Raw genomic sequence first — 18,499 nt, 5'->3', positions numbered from 1 at the left:
TTCTCTTTTAACCACTCTACATGTATTAACACATTTAATACAACCACATGAGCAGATACTATAGGAACTGACACAGAGAGGTTAAGTAACTTAATGGGGGTCACACAGCTAGTAACTGAAGGCACTAGGATCCAACTACAATTTACATCATTCAGCTAAATCCCAGTATTTTAATAAGAATGTTCAACAAAACATCTGATATTTACATAGAAGACACTGCTCAGGGCGCTATTCAGAAGACACAAAGGTCATACAGACAGTTCCCACAAAGAGCTCATGGTACAGTTGCAGATACTGGTAATCCTCTCTATGGCCCTAAAATTTTGCTCATTTTATTCACCTACATGGTATCCTTTTCTAGAGAAGACCCTACACCCCCCATGCTATTATCCTTTCTTTTTTAAACAAACAAAAAGGACTAGGTCAAGAGGGGACCAACTTACTAGTTAACCTATGAACAGCTAGAGAATGGCTAGTGGCAAAGCCAAGCTCGGACGGACGGTGATGTTCCCCTGTTCTCTGTAGCCCCTGGGAGGTAAAGGCCCCCACTAGCTCTTCAGTCCTGCTGGGTTCCATCCCTGCTCTCCACGTCTGCCACTCTCAGTGCTCACGCCCGCTTGTTTGGCCCTGCCGACCCCCACTCAGGGCTCACGCCCGCTTGTTTGGGCCTGCCGACCCCCACTCAGGGCTCACGCCCGCTTGTGTGGGCCTGCCGACCCCCACTCAGGGCTCACGCCCGCTTGTTTGGCCCTGCCGACCCCCACTCAGGGCTCACGCCCGCTTGTTTGGGCCTGCCGACCCCCACTCAGGGCTCACGCCCGCTTGTTTGGGCCTGCCGACCCCCACTCAGGGCTCACGCCCGCTTGTTTGGCCCTGCCGACCCCCACTCAGGGCTCACGCCCGCTTGTTTGGCCCTGCCGACCCCCACTCAGGGCTCACGCCCGCTTGTTCGGGCCTGCCGACCCCCACTCAGGGCTCACGCCCGCTTGTTCGGGCCTGCCGACCCCCACTCAGGGCTCACGCCCGCTTGTTCGGCCCTGCCGACCCCCACTCAGGGCTCACGCCCGCTTGTTCGGGCCTGCCGACCCCCACTCAGGGCTCACGCCCGCTTGTTCGGCCCTGCCGACCCCCACTCAGGGCTCACGCCCGCTTGTTCGGGCCTGCCGACCCCCACTCAGGGCTCACGCCCGCTTGTTCGGGCCTGCCGACCCCCACTCAGGGCTCACGCCCGCTTGTTCGGGCCTGCCGACCCCCACTCAGGGCTCACGCCCGCTTGTTCGGGCCTGCCGACCCCCACTCAGGGCTCACGCCCGCTTGTTCGGGCCTGCCGACCCCCACTCAGGGCTCACGCCCGCTTGTTCGGGCCTGCCGACCCCCACTCAGGGCTCACGCCCGCTTGTTCGGGCCTGCCGACCCCCACTCAGGGCTCACGCCCGCTTGTTCGGGCCTGCCGACCCCCACTCAGGGCTCACGCCCGCTTGTTCGGGCCTGCCGACCCCCACTCAGGGCTCACGCCCGCTTGTTCGGGCCTGCCGACCCCCACTCAGGGCTCACGCCCGCTTGTTCGGGCCTGCCGACCCCCACTCAGGGCTCACGCCCGCTTGTTCGGCCCTGCCGACCCCCACTCAGGGCTCACGCCCGCTTGTTCGGCCCTGCCGACCCCCACTCCCTGTCCCGCTCCTGGTGGGCCTGGAGCCGGGGACGAAAGCCAGGGCGAGCTGCTGGAGGCCCTCACCGCGAACGAGCCTTCGGGCAAGGCCGAAAATGCTCTCGACAAGACACTCGCGATCGCTCGCCCGGGTAACACAAGGCAGAAGAAAAAGAAAGCGAGATGTTTTCTAGCGACTCAGGGAGAAGGCGAGCCAGCCGCTGGCATCTGGACACCGGGACTGGACGCAGACTGACGGGGAACCGGGGGGCGCGGCCGGGCCCCGAGGCACCCGCGGCGTCCCTCCCCCGGGCGCGCAAGGCCCTCGGCGGGCACAGGGCTCCGACTCCCGCGGGGGTGGGCGACAGGCCCCCGGACTGCGGTCCCGGCGCCTCCGCCCGGCCGCGCGTCCCCAGCCCGCCCCGCCGGCCGTCGGGGCCGCCCCGCCCCCGCGAGCGTGCGTGACGTGCCCCCGCGGCGTGACGCAGCGCGGCGCCCGGCGGGAGGAGCGCGGGGGCGGGGCAGCGGAAGTCGGCGTCTGCGGCGAGGAGAAAGACCCGGGCGCGGCCCAGGGGGAGAGCCCGCGGGCGGCCCCGCCCCGGCCCGCCCCGGCCCCGCCCCGGCCCCGCCCCGGCCCCGCCCCGCCCCGGCCGTGGCGGAAGTGACGACAGCAGCCGAGGAGGTCACTTCCTGCTAGGGTGGATGAGGAGGAGCCGGAGACGCCGCGGAGGAGACGGGAGCGAAGACGGGCCGCGCCGGGCAGAGGTGAGTCCCGGCCTCATCGCCGGGCCCTCCCGGGCCGACCCCGGGCCTCACTGGCAGTGTCCCCGGGGCCGGGCCCCCAGCGAGCCGCCTACCGCCCCGGCCGGGCCGCCGGCAGCGCGGGGGCGGCGGGGCCCCCGGCGTGAGAGGGGCGGCCGGGACCCGGGGTGCGTTCGTGCGGTGGCTCCGCGGGGCCCCGGGGTGAGGCCGGCCGGGCCGGAGGCAGGAGGGAGGGAGGCTCCGGGGGCCGGGAAGCCGCCCGCACGCCGCCGCGGGGCAGCCGCAGCGCCGGCCTCCGCTCGCCTCGCCTCCCGGGAACGGCCGCGAGCTGAGGAAGGGCGAGGGCCCGGGGGGGCTGCAGACTCGAGACGGGCGGCCTCGCGGTGAATTTACGGGCGTCTGCGGACTCCGGCGAGGGGGGGGTGATCGGGGAGCCGGGGTGTCGGGAGGAAGCTTCTTGGCCAAGTCCTTGCCGCGGCGGGGTCCGCACCCGCGGGTCGTGCGCTTGGAGGGCACTCCTGCGGCAGAATGGAGGGCCTGCACCCCGCCGGAGCCATCCGGACCGGGAGCCCGGGCGGCTTCCTGGAGCGGTGGGGGGCGGTGTTCTTCCTCCCTGGTTGTCGCGGAGCCGGGAGCAGCCGGCCGGGAGAGGCTCCGAGGCCTTGTGACTGTGTCTCGTGTGACTGCGTGTCTGTGTTGGCGTCTGTTTCCTCCTTCCTTTGGGGTGCTTGTGTCGTCCTCATAGTTTTATAGACAAACTCGCTGATTATTTTAACGTACGTGGTGAGAAAAAAGCTCGAAAGATGTAGAGGAATCCGAGGTTAGGTGAAATTCCCAGGGTTAGGAATTCGCCCCCACCCCGCCCCGAGGCCACTGAGGCACCTGCGTTCCGTCCAGGAGCGCTCTTGCTAATGCGGGTGCCGCGGCCCTCTCGTCCACCCTGGGGAGCAGAGAGCGGAGATCTGCCCTCTCCGGTCCGCCTCTCCCTCAGGCGGCTTCACCCCTCCCTCCGTTCTGCTCGAGGATTGACTGATACAAAACTGCTTGCTGCTAGGAACAGGAAATTTATTGAGGAACTGTAAATCTGGATGGAATGAATTCAGATCACAGCAAGACTCCCTGCGCTTTTTCAACCGAAGGTTCTCAGAAATGCCTGCCTTTTTTCCTTCCTGTTAAGGGGAGAAAAATGTGAAAATATTTCTCAAAGTAATGTGAGTAACTGTACATGTGGTGTGTTTACTTCCTGTATCCCACGGTGTTTTTCAAGGAGAGGGGGTTAGTTTCTGACTGGGAGGCGTTTTCCTTCTCCCATCTCCCGTAATTCAGCAAAATAAATCAAAATCAGATGTTTTCAGGAGTTGCAGTCAGATGGACCTGGATTTTTTTTACTCTTTTTAAAACTGGTACATCTGGGTGAACTCAGGCATGTGTGTCTTGGCATCTGGGCTTGTCTAGTAATAGAAGAAAACCGTTGGGCTTGTTTTGGCTGCCTTTCTGGACCCATTTCACTGCCCTCTTCCTTTCTTACATCTGAAGGGCTGGTCAGGAGAAAGAAAGCAAATATTAAAGCAGTGTTTACACTTTGTGGTTTAAAGTCAGGTGAGAGATAATTATGGCCTTTGAAGCTGATGACCTGAGGACCATCATTTGAGGACTTGGGGATTAGCAGTTTGGAGGTGACATATTTGAAGGAAAGAGGGTTACATAAGGAGGGAAAGACAAGGAAAGGAACTTTGGGGAAAGGCTGTGCCAGAAAACCTTGGGAGGAGAATAAATAAATTGCACCTTAAAGTAATTGATGTGGCTTGTGTCTCTCAGCAGGAGGGCGAAAATGAAAGCAGGCTGTAGCATCGTGGAAAAGCCAGAAGGAGGTGGAGGTGAGCAGAAGTTAATCATCTCTGATGTACCTGGAATGTCCCTCAGGGGTTCCTTTTCTCTCCACTTGGGCTCTGTTCACAAATGTCAGACCATGACTAGACAGCCTCTTGACTGGGTGGATACTGCTAGCACAGTTTAGGCTTGTTTCTTATGGATGTATATTAACATGTCTGGTCACCACACCTTTATCCCAAGCTTTAGAGTCTCCTCCCTGTTAGAGACACAGTTCCACCCTCGGGGACAAGGGGTTTTCAGCGTATTTCCCTAAAATGTTAGCTTGTCTTTCCTGTGTGTTTCTGTTGGAACGTTCCTGCCCTCGTGTAAAGTAGGTGTGAGATTTAGTAATGCAGGAAAGAGCGAGAGGTTGGCACACCTGGGTGCTGCTGTCCAGCTCTAGCAGATCAAGTGATTGCCACAGGAAAGGTGACATCTCCGTGCTTTCCTCTCCCCTGTTGTGGTTAGCCCCAGCTGACCGAAGGGCTGTTTATGGCATGTTTGCACAGCACTCTAGAGATTCTGAGCATCGGAATGTGAAGTCGGGGATACTGATATGTATGAACCTAACTCCTGACTACCTTGATCTTGCCCTTTTCACATTAAAGGGTATCAGTTCCCTGACTGGGCCTATAAAACCGAGTCCTCCCCGGGCTCCCGGCAGATCCAGCTGTGGCATTTCATCCTGGAACTGCTGCAGAAGGAAGAGTTCCGCCATGTCATTGCCTGGCAGCAGGGAGAATACGGGGAGTTTGTCATCAAGGATCCTGACGAGGTGGCCCGCCTCTGGGGCCGCAGGAAGTGCAAACCCCAGATGAACTACGACAAGCTGAGCCGGGCCCTCAGGTGAGGGAGAGGGTTCCCAAATCCATGCTGCTAACAGATTGGAAGGAGACGAAGCAGTGGGGTGAATGTTGGATAAGAAGGGTATCAGGTGGAAAGAGACTGCACTGTCTAAGTGAATATGTGTAGCTTTGAAGTGGGAGGAGAGGAGCTGCTGAATCTGAGTAGCACAGGCACAGGAGGAGAAAAGCATATCTTTGGTTCTGTGTAGGAGGGAATTCCAACGTGGTTGGCTTTGGGTCCTGACAGACCACCGATTTCTGCTCTGTAGTGGGCGAGCGTGTGTGGTGAAACTCAGGTCGGAGCTCATTTGTAATCTGAAAGATTAGGCTTCCTTGTGGGAAATCTGTTAGAATTGCTCTTCTTTAGGCTCTCCTGGAAGAAACTGGGAAATGTGGAGCAAGCAGAGCACACAGGAGGAGGGCTCCCTGAGTGGACCTGACCTTGCTGTTCAGGTCCCATATCTGTGAGCTTGGTTGTCAGTCCAAAGGTTGCTCTGACATGTCTAAAGATTGACCACTTCAGGTTCTCTCCATTTCTTTTTTTCTCTTTGTCAGTTTTTACGTTTCGTAACCTCTTCACCCTCAAGGGGCCAGAAGGCCGTGTGTAAGTGGTGCTCCCGAATAGGTTCCCGGCCAGAGAGAGGCCCCTTTCTCTCTTCAGTCTTGGTGACCTTGAATGTCACAGCTGGGCAGCTGTGCTGGACCCTCTCTCGCATCCTTGTGAAAGTGAGGCAGGCCAGGCCGCCTGTTGTTGCCCACATTGGGGCACATGATTGTTGGACCCACTGCCACAAAACAGTTGGACATTTCTTCGCCTGCGCTTTGTGCTCAGGCCTCCAGACTGGCCATGTGAGGCGTCCCAAGAGACTTGTCTGCCCCCGCCTGGGCACGGCAGTGACACACAAGGGAACAGGAAGGAAATGGACTATGGAATTGAAACTGTAGAGTGACAGAGGAGAAGGGTGGTTGGGGCTAGGATAGGTGTTCGGGATCTTAAAGTGAGATTGTCACTGTAAAGCTCCAGCCAAGGACTTAGAACATCGTTTGAAAATTGAATAAGTCTCCCAGCCCTAACCTCAAGGCCGGGCTGCAAAAGAATGATAGTGATGTTTCGATGTAATACTTAGAGCCAGAACTGTTGATCTCAGTGGTTACCTATGTGTATCAAAAATTGTCAGTAGCTAGAAGGTAAATTGACACATGTTCCTATTTTTACAGATACTATTACAACAAGAGGATCCTTCATAAAACAAAAGGGAAAAGGTTTACTTATAAATTTAACTTCAACAAGCTGGTGATGCCCAACTACCCATTCATCAACATTCGGTCAAGTGGTAAGAAGCAAACTTTCGGTGGGGAATGAATTTTGATTTGATAAAGAAGTTTAAAAACCCAAGTCTAAGACCTGGCATGTTAAAGGAATTTTAGAAATTAGACTAGAGTTGCGTGGATTGCCCCCAGGGTCCTGCTTAGGTTTCCCTGTTTGTCTCCTACAGGGAGTGACAGGCTCTGTCTGCTACATCAAGAGAGATTTGTTTAGTTGTTTATTTGGTTCTCTTTTGTGCATATTATTTGTGTCTCCCAGATACTTTTCCGCTGTCGTCTTTAGGAATTATGTTCCATAGGTTCCGTTCATCTTTCAGTTCAGAACTCACAGTGTTAACACCCTGCCCAGCGGCTCTTTCATAGACGAGAACCGGTTTCTACAAACACTTCCGATTTTCTATGAAACTACCAAGCTCTCCCTTATCAAGTGAATATCATCAAAACCACAGCATCCTTAATCACAGAAGGGGAGGTTCGTATGTTTGCAGTGAAAAGCAGTGTCTTTGATCTGCAGCAGCACCTCCTCAGAGAGTAAGGTCTGGGGTTACTTGACCTTCTTTGCTCTTAAGTGCAGCAAGGCTTCCCCTCCAGGCTCTCCTCGGATAGCTCGCCATCACGGCTCCTCACGAAGGTTTCAGGTCACACTGGCCTCTGTCCAGTCTCTTGGAAGGGGGTTGGTTTTGTTTCAGTTCAGAGGCAAGACCTCTCCCTCCCTAGGAAAATAGATGGTATTTAACTAGTTTCTGGCCAGTCCATCAGTACTCTGTTTCTGTGGTGTCGTGTGTTATGCTGCAGTATTCTGACTTCTCAGAGAAAAGTCGGAAGAAACTTGAAAAATCAGAGCGGGGTGTGGCTGAGAATATAATGCTGAGATCCATTGCAGATAGGTCATTGGCTGCACACAACAAGTTAGGGCAGTTGGGGCTTGATGCTGCTATCGCTACAGTTCCAGCTCATCTCCCCTGTAGCCACTCCCTCCTGTCCCTGGGGCATGTGTTAAAAAAAAAAAGTGGTATTGGAATGCATCTCTCTAATTACAACCTGTTTTCTTTCCTGGTGCCTGAGGGAGAGGTGTTAGGAAATCAGACCATTCTAGCCACTGGAATCCTGTTTCCTCTAGTTTTCACTCTGGCCCCCTTCCTGTTTACCTAGAGGAATTGGGACTCTACGTGGATATACCAGCAATTTTGAAGAATGTGTTGGTGTTCCAAACCACTCCCACCCCCCCGCCAAAAAGGGCTTTGTCGGTTTTGTTCTTAATGTCTTCGACCCATTTTTGTCTATTGAAAACCCAGAAGTCCAGCCACTTGGGCAGCCTGGAACAAGGCACACCCATCAGCCCTTGGGAGTAATGCGCCCTTCCAGGGCAAGAAAATCTGGATCCTCACTCGGGGAAGACTCTGGTCTGCCAGCGACCTAGCGGTAATGGCCTGGCACAGCCTAGTCTGCCTGAAAGCAGTGGGACCAACATTGATCCTTAACAAAGTTTAAGACCCTAGCGGAATGAAGTCACAGGGAAAGCAGATCAGTGTGCATTTCATTTAGGTATATACTTGGTTGCTTACGTCCTGGGTACAGATAACCCCAAAGAACGGGAGTCATTAACTCATAAAGCACTTTTACCCAGATAGGCCAAATGTTGTTTCTGGTTTAACTTTTATGGTGACAGGGGAAACGTAACATTTATTGAGCATCTGCTTCGTGGAGGTACTTTTGTTTGGTGTTTTGTGAGTTACCATGTTCAGCTCTCCCAGCCTGCTATAAAGTGTGTATCTCAGTATTCACATTTTACAAATGAGAAAATTACAGAGGACAGCAAAGTCCAAGATTGATATGGGCTTGTTGAGTACAGTTACCTGTTGAACGGTTTCTCAGGAAACCACTCCTGAGAGACTTAGCTATTGAAATCCAGCTTTTATTGAATAGTTCATACATTCCTCCCCCAGATTGGAATTCATTCATTTGCTCAACAGATAATGTGTTAAGTCCTGAAAACAAAAAGAAAAGATTATGGTGGAGTTCTTTCTCTCAAGGAACATAAAATTTAGCAGGAGAGATAAGATAGATGAAGTTGAGCACAATTCGAAATAACAGTGTGGAATGTGACAAGCTCTCTAGGTAGCAGAGCTGTTTGGATTTTGAATCTGGAGGTCAGAGAGATCATGTCTAGATGGTGGTGGTACGTATCCAGATAATTCAGAGGTTTAGAGTAAAAAGCACAATGAATGCTCTCTCTTCCCCCACCATCCTCCTCACCATTGACAGTTTAGGGTAAAATGCTTGACATTTGGATGGTGTGGAAGTACTTCTTTGTACACTGTCTCGTCATTACTCTTAAAAGTGTGCTATAAAATACGTTATTCTGTATTTTTGAATGTTTATTGTCCATCAGAAACATTGGGAACATACAGAAGATACTAGGAACAGTGCTCACCTGGTGGAGTGGGACTGGTTCAAGAGTTCTCCTCTGTGCCTCCCTACCCCCACCCTGGTGTTTTGTATTTCTCTTTATTTTGGAAAACTTTAAACCTATAGAAAAATGGGAAAAAACAGAACTGTGAACACCCATGTGTCCTCTCTCTAGGTTCACTAATGATTGACATTGTTGCCACATGTTTTTTCTCTTATATATGTTTTTTAAGTTTTTTTTGAGGTTAAGTTACAGACGACATGACATTTGTCTCCTGTATACTTCAGCACGTATCCCCTAGGTACAAGGACATTCTCCTCCATGACCCCAGTAACATTAACATACCTGGGAAATTTAACATGACTCTACTGTTCTTGTCTAATAGTACGTGCCTTTTACAGTTTTTGTTTTTAAAGTGTGATTATTGTGTAGTAAAAAATTACGTGTCCTAACAAGTACCTAACATACAATTTTCTGTGTGCCGATACTATTCTAAGGACTTTATAAAAATGTTAAGCCTTTAAGTTTTCATAACATGAGGATTAGTCCTGTTGCTGACCCTTTTATAGGTAAGGAAACTGAGGCACGGAAAGGTAAGTAAATTATCCAGAGTCACCCAGCTAAGAAGTGGTAGAGCCGGGGTTTGAACCTAGGCAAAGGTCTTGTTATTTCCATTTTGCCAAAGGGGGTTAAAAACCAGTTGGTTACATGCTACGAAATAGAAGGTGCAAGGACTGAGATTCACACCCAGATTTTTCAGCTCAGCCACTCAGGTTTCATAGTGGCTCCTTGAAGGTCATCTCCTTCAAAGCAGTGTTATTCAGAGTTGTGGAAGCAGTAAGCTAATGTTTTTCAAACAGAACCGTAGACCTGTTGTCTCAGTATACCCCATGTAACGGTAGGCAGCTACGCTTGGTCAGGGGGGAGGGTCCAGAGTACTCCCTGCAGCATTGCCCCTAGGTTACACCTTCCCTAAGTTCATTCGGAAAGTGTTGTGTGTTCTGTGCTCTTCTTGCAAATTTACAATGTACCTTGACCTGTGTAAAGAAGGAAATACCCTCCAGTTTAAAAAAAAAAATTAACTAAACTAAACTGTTCAGGAGACAGGACCTTCTGTCCCCACTCCCCTCTGCCACCACATTATACTCCTAGTCCTTCAGAACACATGAAAAGTGGTTTTTTGCTTTTCAGCAGATGTGGTCTTAATATAAAATCAAGACCCAAATGAATCAAAAAGAGTAGATAGAATTTTAGCTGCTGTAATAGGCTGGCAGAAGAGATATTTTTGGCCTGGGACCTTCCTTTTTTTTTTTTTTTTTTTTTTTTTTAAGATTTTATTTATTTATTTGAGAGAGAGAGAGCATGAGAGGAAAGAGGGTCAGAGGGAGAAGCAGACTCCCTGCCAAGCTGGGAGCCACATGTGGGACTCGATCCTGGGACTCCGGGATCATGACCTGAGCTGAAGACAGACGCCCAACCGATTGAGCCACCCAGGCGGGCCTGGGACCTTCTTGATTCTAGTCAAATTATATACAAGGTCATGCATCAGTATTTCCTCATTGAAAAATCAGGTCACTGGCTTTAGGGAGACAAGGAGCAGTTTCTGTGGAACTTCGGTTTGGGAAATGCTCTGGTAGTGTCACTCAGTCCCAGGTGCCCAGAGGCCACAGTGCACACGGCAGCCCACGCCAGAGTCCTGGCCGATGGCCCCTGTTACTCCAGAACCGGAAGGAGGCAGCTGATGGCGCAGTTCCCAGCCGCGCCAGGCCTCACGCCCTCTTGTTTCTTCTCCTAGGTCACCATACTTACTTGGGTTTCCTTACTTTTCCTTCTCCCTTACCTCTGCCTCAGAGTGTAAAAAGCCCTCCTGACATCATTACTGATTGAAGCCTCCAGTACCTCCCAGGAACCCGGAGGGGGCTCTGAGGCCTCTGCTGGCGCACCTTTCTTACGCCTTGTTGAGAGAAGGACCTTTGGGGGGAGTGGAGAACCTATGGGCCTCTGAATGTGATGTGTTTAGTGTGGTGCTGGTTTCTGCTTCAACTCGAGTTTCAGTTTTAGCGGACAGACTTGGCGGGGGCGGGCAGGGGGGAACAGGTCCTGTATTGTCTCCCAGCCTGCTCGGGGCCTGAGGAGCATTGAAAGCAGGATGGGAATGGAGATCATTACGCAGAATGTGTTAGAGGAAACAGATTTAGAGAGATCAAAAGATATTTGAATCTCTGTGGTGATTTTATATCAGAAATGATAAAAGATCTACCATAAGAACTCACCTTAATGACCATATGGCCTTTTCTTTTTTAATCTTCTTTTGTTCTTAAATATGGTCTTGCGCAAGTCTGAGTATGTGAGGTGCAGAGTCTTTGGGCTTTTAATGCATTGCTTTACGTGCGCATCATTTCCAGTGGTGTTTGTGTTTGGTTTGCTTGCTTGCTTGATAGAAAAAGCCAAAAGTATGAAAATAAAAAAACACTACTTACCAAGCTGAGAATTACAGCACAGTATCTAGATTGGAGAGGAGAAGGCTCACATACCCATCCGTTCATTCAACTAACCTGTATTGAGCCCCAACTAGTTGTTAACCACAAACTGCTTTATGTCTAGCTGTGAACAGTAGGAATTCTCCCCCGCCTCGTGGAATTGATGTTTTAGAGCACGGATGAATAATGGTTATCTCAGGCGGTAACGAGTACTGTGAAGACTAAGTGGGCAAGGGCTAGGGAGAGACGGCAGCCGGCTCGGGTAGAGGAAGCTGAGCTGTGCTCCTGGGAAGATGGGGGGCGGAGGGATTCCACGCGGCCGGAGCGTTGGCTTCCTGTCGTAACAAGATGTAAACATCTTGGGCTCACATAGCATAAGTAACCGTGCTGACGACGGTGACCAGTTCTCTAAAGTGGCCTTTGTCTCCTCCACCATCACAGGTGTGGTTCCCCAGAGTGCGCCACCAGTGCCGACCGCCTCTTCCCGGTTCCATTTCCCACCGCTGGACGCACATTCTCCCACGAGTGCCGTGCGGCCGGGGCGGTTCTCTGCCGGCTCCCTCACTGCTTCTGGCCAGGAGTCGGCCAGTGGCGCCGACAGAAAGGCAGAGCTTCCGGAGCTGGAGGATGGCTCAGCCGCCGACTGGCGCCGGGGCGTGGATCTCCTGTCCTCCTCCTCCCGGAGCGCCGTCGGTGGAGGGCTTGGCCATCAGAAACGCAAGCCTGACATAATGCTTCCCCTGTTCACCAGGCCAGGGATGTACCCTGACCCCCACAGTCCCTTCGCTGTCTCTCCGCTCCCTAGCCGCGGAGGTGTTCTGAACGTCCCCATCTCCCCAGCCCTCTCCCTGACTCCCACCATCTTCTCCTACAGCCCGTCCCCAGGCCTGAGCCCCTTCACCAGCAGCAGCTGCTTCTCCTTCAACCCCGAGGAGATGAAACACTACCTTCATTCTCAAGCCTGCTCTGTGTTCAACTACCATCTGAGTCCCCGGACCTTTCCCCGTTACCCAGGACTCATGGTCCCGCCACTGCAGTGCCAAATGCACCCCGAGGAGTCGGCCCAGTTCTCCATCAAGCTGCAGCCACCGCCAGCTGGGCGGAAGAACCGGGAGAGGGTGGAGAGCAGTGAGGAGTCAGCCCCCGTCACCGCTCCCGCCATGGCTCCCGTCCCCCCAAGAATTAAGGTGGAGCCAGCCTCTGACAAGGATCCCGAGAGTCTCCGGCAGTTGGTGCGAGAGGAGGAGCGCTCCCATGAGGAGGGCACTGTGCCGAGCAGGACCGTAGAGGAGGAAAAAGGCACCATCTTTGCCCGCCCGGCCGCACCAGTCTGGCCCTCGGTCCCCGTTAGCAGCCCAAGTGAAGAACCCCTAGAGGTGACTGAAGACAGTGAGGACAGACCTGGCAAAGAGCCCAGCGCGCCCGAGAAGAAAGAAGATGCCCTGATGCCCCCCAAGCTCCGGTTGAAGCGGCGCTGGAACGACGACCCTGAAGCCCGAGAGCTGAGTAAGAACGGGAAGTGCCTCTGGAGTGGGTCTGGACCCCGGGGCTTGGCCACAGCCGCTGCCGACGCCTAGGACTGGAGGTGGATTGGGAGCTGTTTATACTATAATCACATGCAGACGTGTATTTATGTAGCGAGGTTTCAGGGTTGGGGGGAGGGGAGGGAATTAGACTGGTTTGATCATTCTAGGGGCATAAACGTCTTTTTATGTTTGGGGGATGGGATGGGTATCTTCTGTTGTAAATTAGGTGGGACGTGAACACTTTTTTCCTGGTGAGTAGCACACAGGAAGGGTAATGAACTGAAAGGAGGAAGAGCCTCTGCTTCCTGGGGAGGCTCACACTTTCTGACAAACTCCCAGGGGGCCAAGGTGCCCTTGGTCCCGTTATAGTTCAGGTTCCAGACTTCTTTCTTTTCTATTGTATTTATATATGAAAAGCCATTAATGAATTTCTTTTGCTCGGAGAGGGAGGGAGAAGGGAGTAGGGCGTGGTGGGGAGGCTGAGCAGTGAGAGACCATTCTACCAAGTGTGTTGCCTGAAATGTTTCTGTGTAGTTCCTTCGGGGGAGGAGTAAGGTAATCTCAGTCTTACTGGGACAGGGGGATGTTCGGATGTTGCTTTTCTTCTTTCTTCCTTTGTCGTTTGGCAGTTTTTCCTTTCCTTTTTAAAAAACCGGCTGCAGGAAGCGGGAGCCCTGGCACCAGTCCCGGGGCTGGGAGGGCCCGGCGGGGCGGCGGGGCGGCGGGACTCACGCTGCAGGCTCCTTGGACTCGCCCCTCCTCCACCTGCTAAGAAGCCATGAGGACTCGTAAGCTCTCGTTCAGGGAAGACAGAAGAGGGCATGAGGAAGTAACCCGATGCCTTTAAAAACAAAACAAACACAAAAATGATCTTCATTTGTCTTTTACCATCGTGGGTTTGGGGAGCCAGACTGCAGAGTGACTGCGAGTGAGTCCGCCAAGCAGCCCGGCCCTGGAGATGGCTGCGACGTGTCTGGGTCTCTGATGGTCTCCTAAGTGAAGCCTTAACAGTGAACATACTTTCATCACGTGATACGGGTCTGTCAGCATAAACCTGTAAAAGGGACGGACAACTCTTCAGACAACCCAGGAATGTGGAAACATGGTTACATGTCGAGCTGGTCTGGTGTTTAGTGGTCCCCTCTTGACTTCCTGGGGCCGGGGAGCAGAAAGGCGGGATTGTGGGAGCTCAGGGCCAATGAAGCCCGGAAGTGCAGAAGGTAGCTGGGGTGCAGTGGGTGCTTGTGGAGGCTGAAGGCGGAGGTGGACAGAGACACAGAAGGAGGCTAGATGCCAGAGCCCGGGAGGAACGAGGGAGTCGGTGTCTGTCCGTTGTGTCATTCCTGCCATACCCACTTCCCTAGATTGTTCTCGTTCTCACGATCAACTGACCATCCCACAGGAGACTCCGGTTTACAGGTAGAAGCTATTTCTCCGAGGGAAAGCCCCTCAGCACAAAGGAACAGGAAAGTGTCACTCTGGCATGAAGCAGAAGGGGCCTGATTTTGGGAGGGGGGGGGTGCAGAGAGAAGCCACAGCCACCCACGTGTGCGTGCTCGTAACCGCGTGCTGTGGCCAACAGAGGAGACGCTGAAGTGGCTTGAGTCTGCCTGGCCTCGAGGCAGGGAGAGAGGAGAGGGCTCTAGAGCCAGTGGAGGTGAGAAGTGGGCACAGGGGCGCCGTCTAGGAATTGGAGGAATCCCCGACTCCACCTTAGCCTCAGTGAACTCTGTACACTGAGAAGCATTCGAGGGGTGTCTTTTAATGGGGGCTGGGGGGATCTTTTTGAAAGGAGTGCATGCATGAGAGATGGGAAAGGGTCAGAGCAGGTGAGTGGGTTGGTAGGTGGCTTGGGATGACTTGAGTCCATCGTGCTATTGTCTGGCAAGTGTCCACCTCCTCGTTCAGTGCAGATTCCACATAGTGACTTGTCCTTCCCTAGGGAAGGGATCTGGAGTGCGGTCTCTGTCAACTCGGGCTTTGGTCAGGCTGTGAAGGGCTCCCTGTTCAGGCTCCTTTTGGTTTCTCGTCCATTTCTCTCTCTGCATCTCTTACCTCGGATCAGAAAGCAAGCCCGGGCAGGTGCAAGATGGCTCTCTGCTTGGCATTGCTCAATCTAACCAGGGAGGCTGGCTGGCCCCCCCTCTGTCCATGAGAGCAGAGGGCCGGCACGTGTCGGTATGAACTCAGGAATAGAAACTCGAGGCCTTTAAAATACGAGGGAGAGAAATCCGTGATGCATACCTGGAACCCCCTGGAACCCAAGTGCCAGAATTTCTAGATGCTGCTTCTGTTTGAACAAAAAGTCACTGCTTTTAACTTGAAAAAACACACTCGAAAAATGTTCAACTCCATGAAAAATGTTTTTTGGCTTTAAGAAATTGTTTGGTGTTTTACTGTTTCCTTTGACTGCCATTCCACCAGGAAATCATTGGTTGATTTGCACTGCACACTGGGGCTGGGGCAGGGTGTGGGGATCCTTACACAGAGCCAAACTTGGGCTTGCTCAGGAAGGGGACCAGGAATGTGGAAGTCGTTGACATTTCCTGGGGTAAAGGGGTGGGGGGTACTTTCTCACCCCCCGACCCCCTCCTGGCAGCACCTGTCGCCAGCCCAGCACAAAACCAGGCCTCTCTCTCTTGTGAGTTTCATCACTGGCAGCAGGTGGGGAAAAGGGGGACAAAACCAAGCCTGTTTTCTCCCCCGTTTTTTCCAGATTTCGCTGTGCCAAACATTTAAAACTTTGCAAATACAAATCTTGAAATTTCATTAAGAACTTGTTCATGCAAACAGTTTGCTTTTTTGACTATAGAAAAAACAGATCTCTTGAGCATCCAGCACTGCTGAGCTCTTTTTTTTTAAGGACAGCTAGGAGTGTCCTGTAAGCGACGCCCCAGGTCCCTTCACCCCAGTCTTCAGGCTGCACTGCATTAAACCAGCTCGCTAGCTAACGCAGGGAAATACTGCACCCTAGTCCTCCATGGGCCAAGAAACTTTCAGAAGCATTAAAAAACATAGGTGAAGTACATCACTTCTCACCAAGCGGGTAGTCAGTTGGCTGTTTGTCCCTTGTTTTTTATTTATTCCATAATTATGTTTGTACTTTTTGTTTTGTAAAGGGTAATGGAACATTTTAATTTTGCTTAAAAATTTTTTTTGATCCAATCTTTCAAGAACTGTTCTATTTTCACTTTGGGGGGTGGGGGGAGTTACCAGTTAATTTGTTTTGAAATATCTGGGCGTTCTTTGAGTTACAAAATTGTGAGGCAGGGATTTGTGAGTGAGACATTCACATGTGAAAGGTGACTTCACTAGTTACCCACTTCAGCAGAGTAAAGTGTGTATATGTACATAGATGTAAGTAATCGACTCCATTGTGCAGTGCCTTTTAGATGTTCCACTTTCTATAAAGTCTTCAGATTTTTGCATATATATTATATATATATATGATGTAATGTTATAGAAATATATGTATAATATACATATTTTTTCCAGGGGTATCTGATAGCTCTGTATTTTGTTATGGAAGTTGAAAGAAAAAAGTATTTTACCTCAGAAATTAAAGTTAAATAAAAAAAAATACTTTTAAATAACGTTTGCAGGGTGTTGGTGGTGTTGACGAGCTGCGCCAGGGCGGCCGTGGCCGGGAACCTGCCGAGCCTGTGCCCACCCCACGCCCCCCCCCCCCCCCGTTCGTCCAGTCGCACAGGGAGGGGCAGGTCTGACAGGTTCGGGGACTGTCCGTATCCTGGCGTCAGTGGCCGCTGCTAGAGAAGGGACAGCTGCAGCCAGGGACACCGGTGCGTGGGGGAGCTTCCTGCCTCAAGATTGTCCTGAAGATGAAGAATACGTGAGCCCGGCCGGCTCAGTCGGTAGAACACACGGCTCGTGATCTCAGGGTGGTGAGTTCAAGCCCCGTGTTGGGCCTAGAGCTTACTTGAGAATTAAAATTTTAGAAAAGAGAGCGCCTGACAAAGCCAGACCCAGTAGGCCACACGTTGTATGGTTCCGTTTATAGGGAACGTCCAGAATAGGCGAGTCTGGAGACGGAGCCTAGGCCGGCGGCTGCCGAGGAGAGCAGGGCTGCTGCTGGGCCGCGTGTTCTTGGAGGGAGGCGGGGCTGTGCAGTTCGCGCTGAGAGCTGCACAACTTGAATGAAAACCACTGAGGCACGGTTACTCTGAAAGGGTGAATTCCATGCTACGTGAATTCTCTCTCGAAACAGGTGGTTTGGGGAGGTATGTGACAAGCCGGTACTCGGGAAGCCAGTGGGGGACAGGGATCCAGAGGGGCAGGCAGGGGTCTCGCTGGGGTGTTGAATGTCCCACAACACAGCCTACAAAAGACGGTGCCCGGCTGGCTAAGTCACCTCATTTCCCCCGAGGGCCCCACGTTCGTCGAATCATAGCCAGGTGTTTGGCTCCTCTTGAAGGGTCCTGGGGGTTCGGGAAGGCCGAGGGGATCGATGAGGGCCGAGGCCGGAGAGGCAAGCCAGGGCGGATCATGAGCGGCCTTAGGAGATGCGTGGGGAGGCCACCTTGTACTCGGCTAGCGGCGGCTGTCCCCAGAATTCTACAAGACTTCACCATTTTACTAGCCGGTGAGGAGCATGGTGGCCATGGCCCTGGGGACCCACCCAGCCTGTCAAGATCGCTGCTCGGGACCAAGTGAAGGGACAGAGACTGGTGGAGTCCCGAACCACCCAAGTCAAGCTGGGAGTGAGCTCGGAGGCAGACCCCCGTGCTGGGCCCGCCTCCCGCTGCTGGAAGCAAAAGGAGACAGCTGGTGAGGAACGCGATGGGCTGTGGTTTTGAGATGAGGCCCCAGGCGTCTGGCTCGGCCCCCTGCGTTGCCCGTCAGCGCACAGAACTGTGCGGAGGTGGTGGCGGAGGGAGGGGCGAAGGTAGGGCTCAGCCCCTCGGCGCCTGGGTGGGGCCCGGAGCCCTCTGGTGGCTCGGGGTTCCCCCCCAGCCGCACAGCCCGCGCCGCAGACGGGCAGACGGGCCGGGACCCCGGGCCAGGCTGCCCGGTGTTCGCGCCTGCCACCTCGTGACGGCCGCCTGGGGCAGGGGCCGTGTATCCCCAGGCCACTGGGGGGACACTGAGTCACAGCGGGTGACGGGTATGACCCCGGGGTGCGAGCCCCAGTGCCCGTGCTCTCCACCCCTCTGCGTGGGGCCTCTCGGGCCTGCCGACCCGCTGCTCTGCCCCACCGCCCGCAGCACCCTCCCCGCCTCCCCTCTGCCTGGCCGGTTCCACCTTCTCCTTCCTGCCCGGGCCCCTCTGAGGGGCTCTGCTGCTGCGCGGACCCTGCACCACCGCCCTTCACGCTGCCGCCCGCGCCCGCTGGGGCTGGTGCTCTGGGGGTGGGCAGGAAGCGGGGGGCTGGCGCTCCAGTGCCCGGCACAGCCCGAAGCCTCAGGCTGTCGGCTAAGTGGGCGACGAGAAATGCGAGGAGGGGGCTTGGTTGGTGGGGCAGGGGACACAGGCTTGGAATTGGACAAAGGGACGAGGGGACAGTGGCTCTGCGGTGTTCACGGTATCTTTGTGGCAAGCTTCCAGGCCCCAGAGAGGTGCCACCTGCCGTGGGCACTGAGCCCCCGCCCCCAGCAGCCTGGATCCGCTGTCGG

At 53.6% G+C, this 18,499-nt stretch overlaps 1 protein-coding gene across 5 annotated transcripts; it reads left to right on the top strand.

Moving 5' to 3' along the window:
- Window positions 1-2,312: 2,312 nt before the first annotated feature.
- On the top strand, window positions 2,313-15,527 carry ETV3 (ETS variant transcription factor 3). 5 transcript variants are annotated; one of them, XM_064593755.1, is made up of 6 exons: window positions 2,349-2,413; window positions 3,465-3,621; window positions 4,232-4,287; window positions 4,891-5,128; window positions 6,346-6,461; window positions 11,785-15,527. In XM_064593755.1, coding segments are annotated over exons 2-6 (1,548 nt in total). In that variant the 5' UTR covers window positions 2,349-2,413; window positions 3,465-3,619; the 3' UTR covers window positions 12,921-15,527. The 5 variants fall into 5 exon arrangements, with proteins under 5 accessions (XP_045732636.1, XP_045732637.1, XP_064449825.1 ...); XM_064593756.1 differs by having other exon boundaries at window positions 4,229-4,287; XM_064593757.1 differs by having other exon boundaries at window positions 12,218-12,346.
- The last annotated feature ends 2,972 nt before the right edge of the window (window positions 15,528-18,499 follow it).

This window comes from Mirounga angustirostris, unplaced genomic scaffold (assembly GCF_029215605.1).
Source record: "Mirounga angustirostris isolate CCGP_5_RB_7025 unplaced genomic scaffold, mMirAng1.0.hap1 SCAF_6, whole genome shotgun sequence".
Lineage (NCBI taxonomy): Eukaryota > Metazoa > Chordata > Mammalia > Carnivora > Phocidae > Mirounga > Mirounga angustirostris.
Note: the sequence above shows the minus strand (reverse complement) of the source record. Positions and strands in the feature narration are given on the sequence as shown.

Excerpts from the sequence above, each read along its gene's own strand:
- ETV3 (XM_064593755.1), top strand. Across the intron at positions 4,288-4,890 it reads AAAGCCAGAAGGAGGTGGAG|GGTATCAGTTCCCTGACTGG; the intron begins GTGAGCAGAAGT and ends TTCACATTAAAG. Across the intron at positions 5,129-6,345 it reads AAGCTGAGCCGGGCCCTCAG|ATACTATTACAACAAGAGGA; the intron begins GTGAGGGAGAGG and ends CTATTTTTACAG.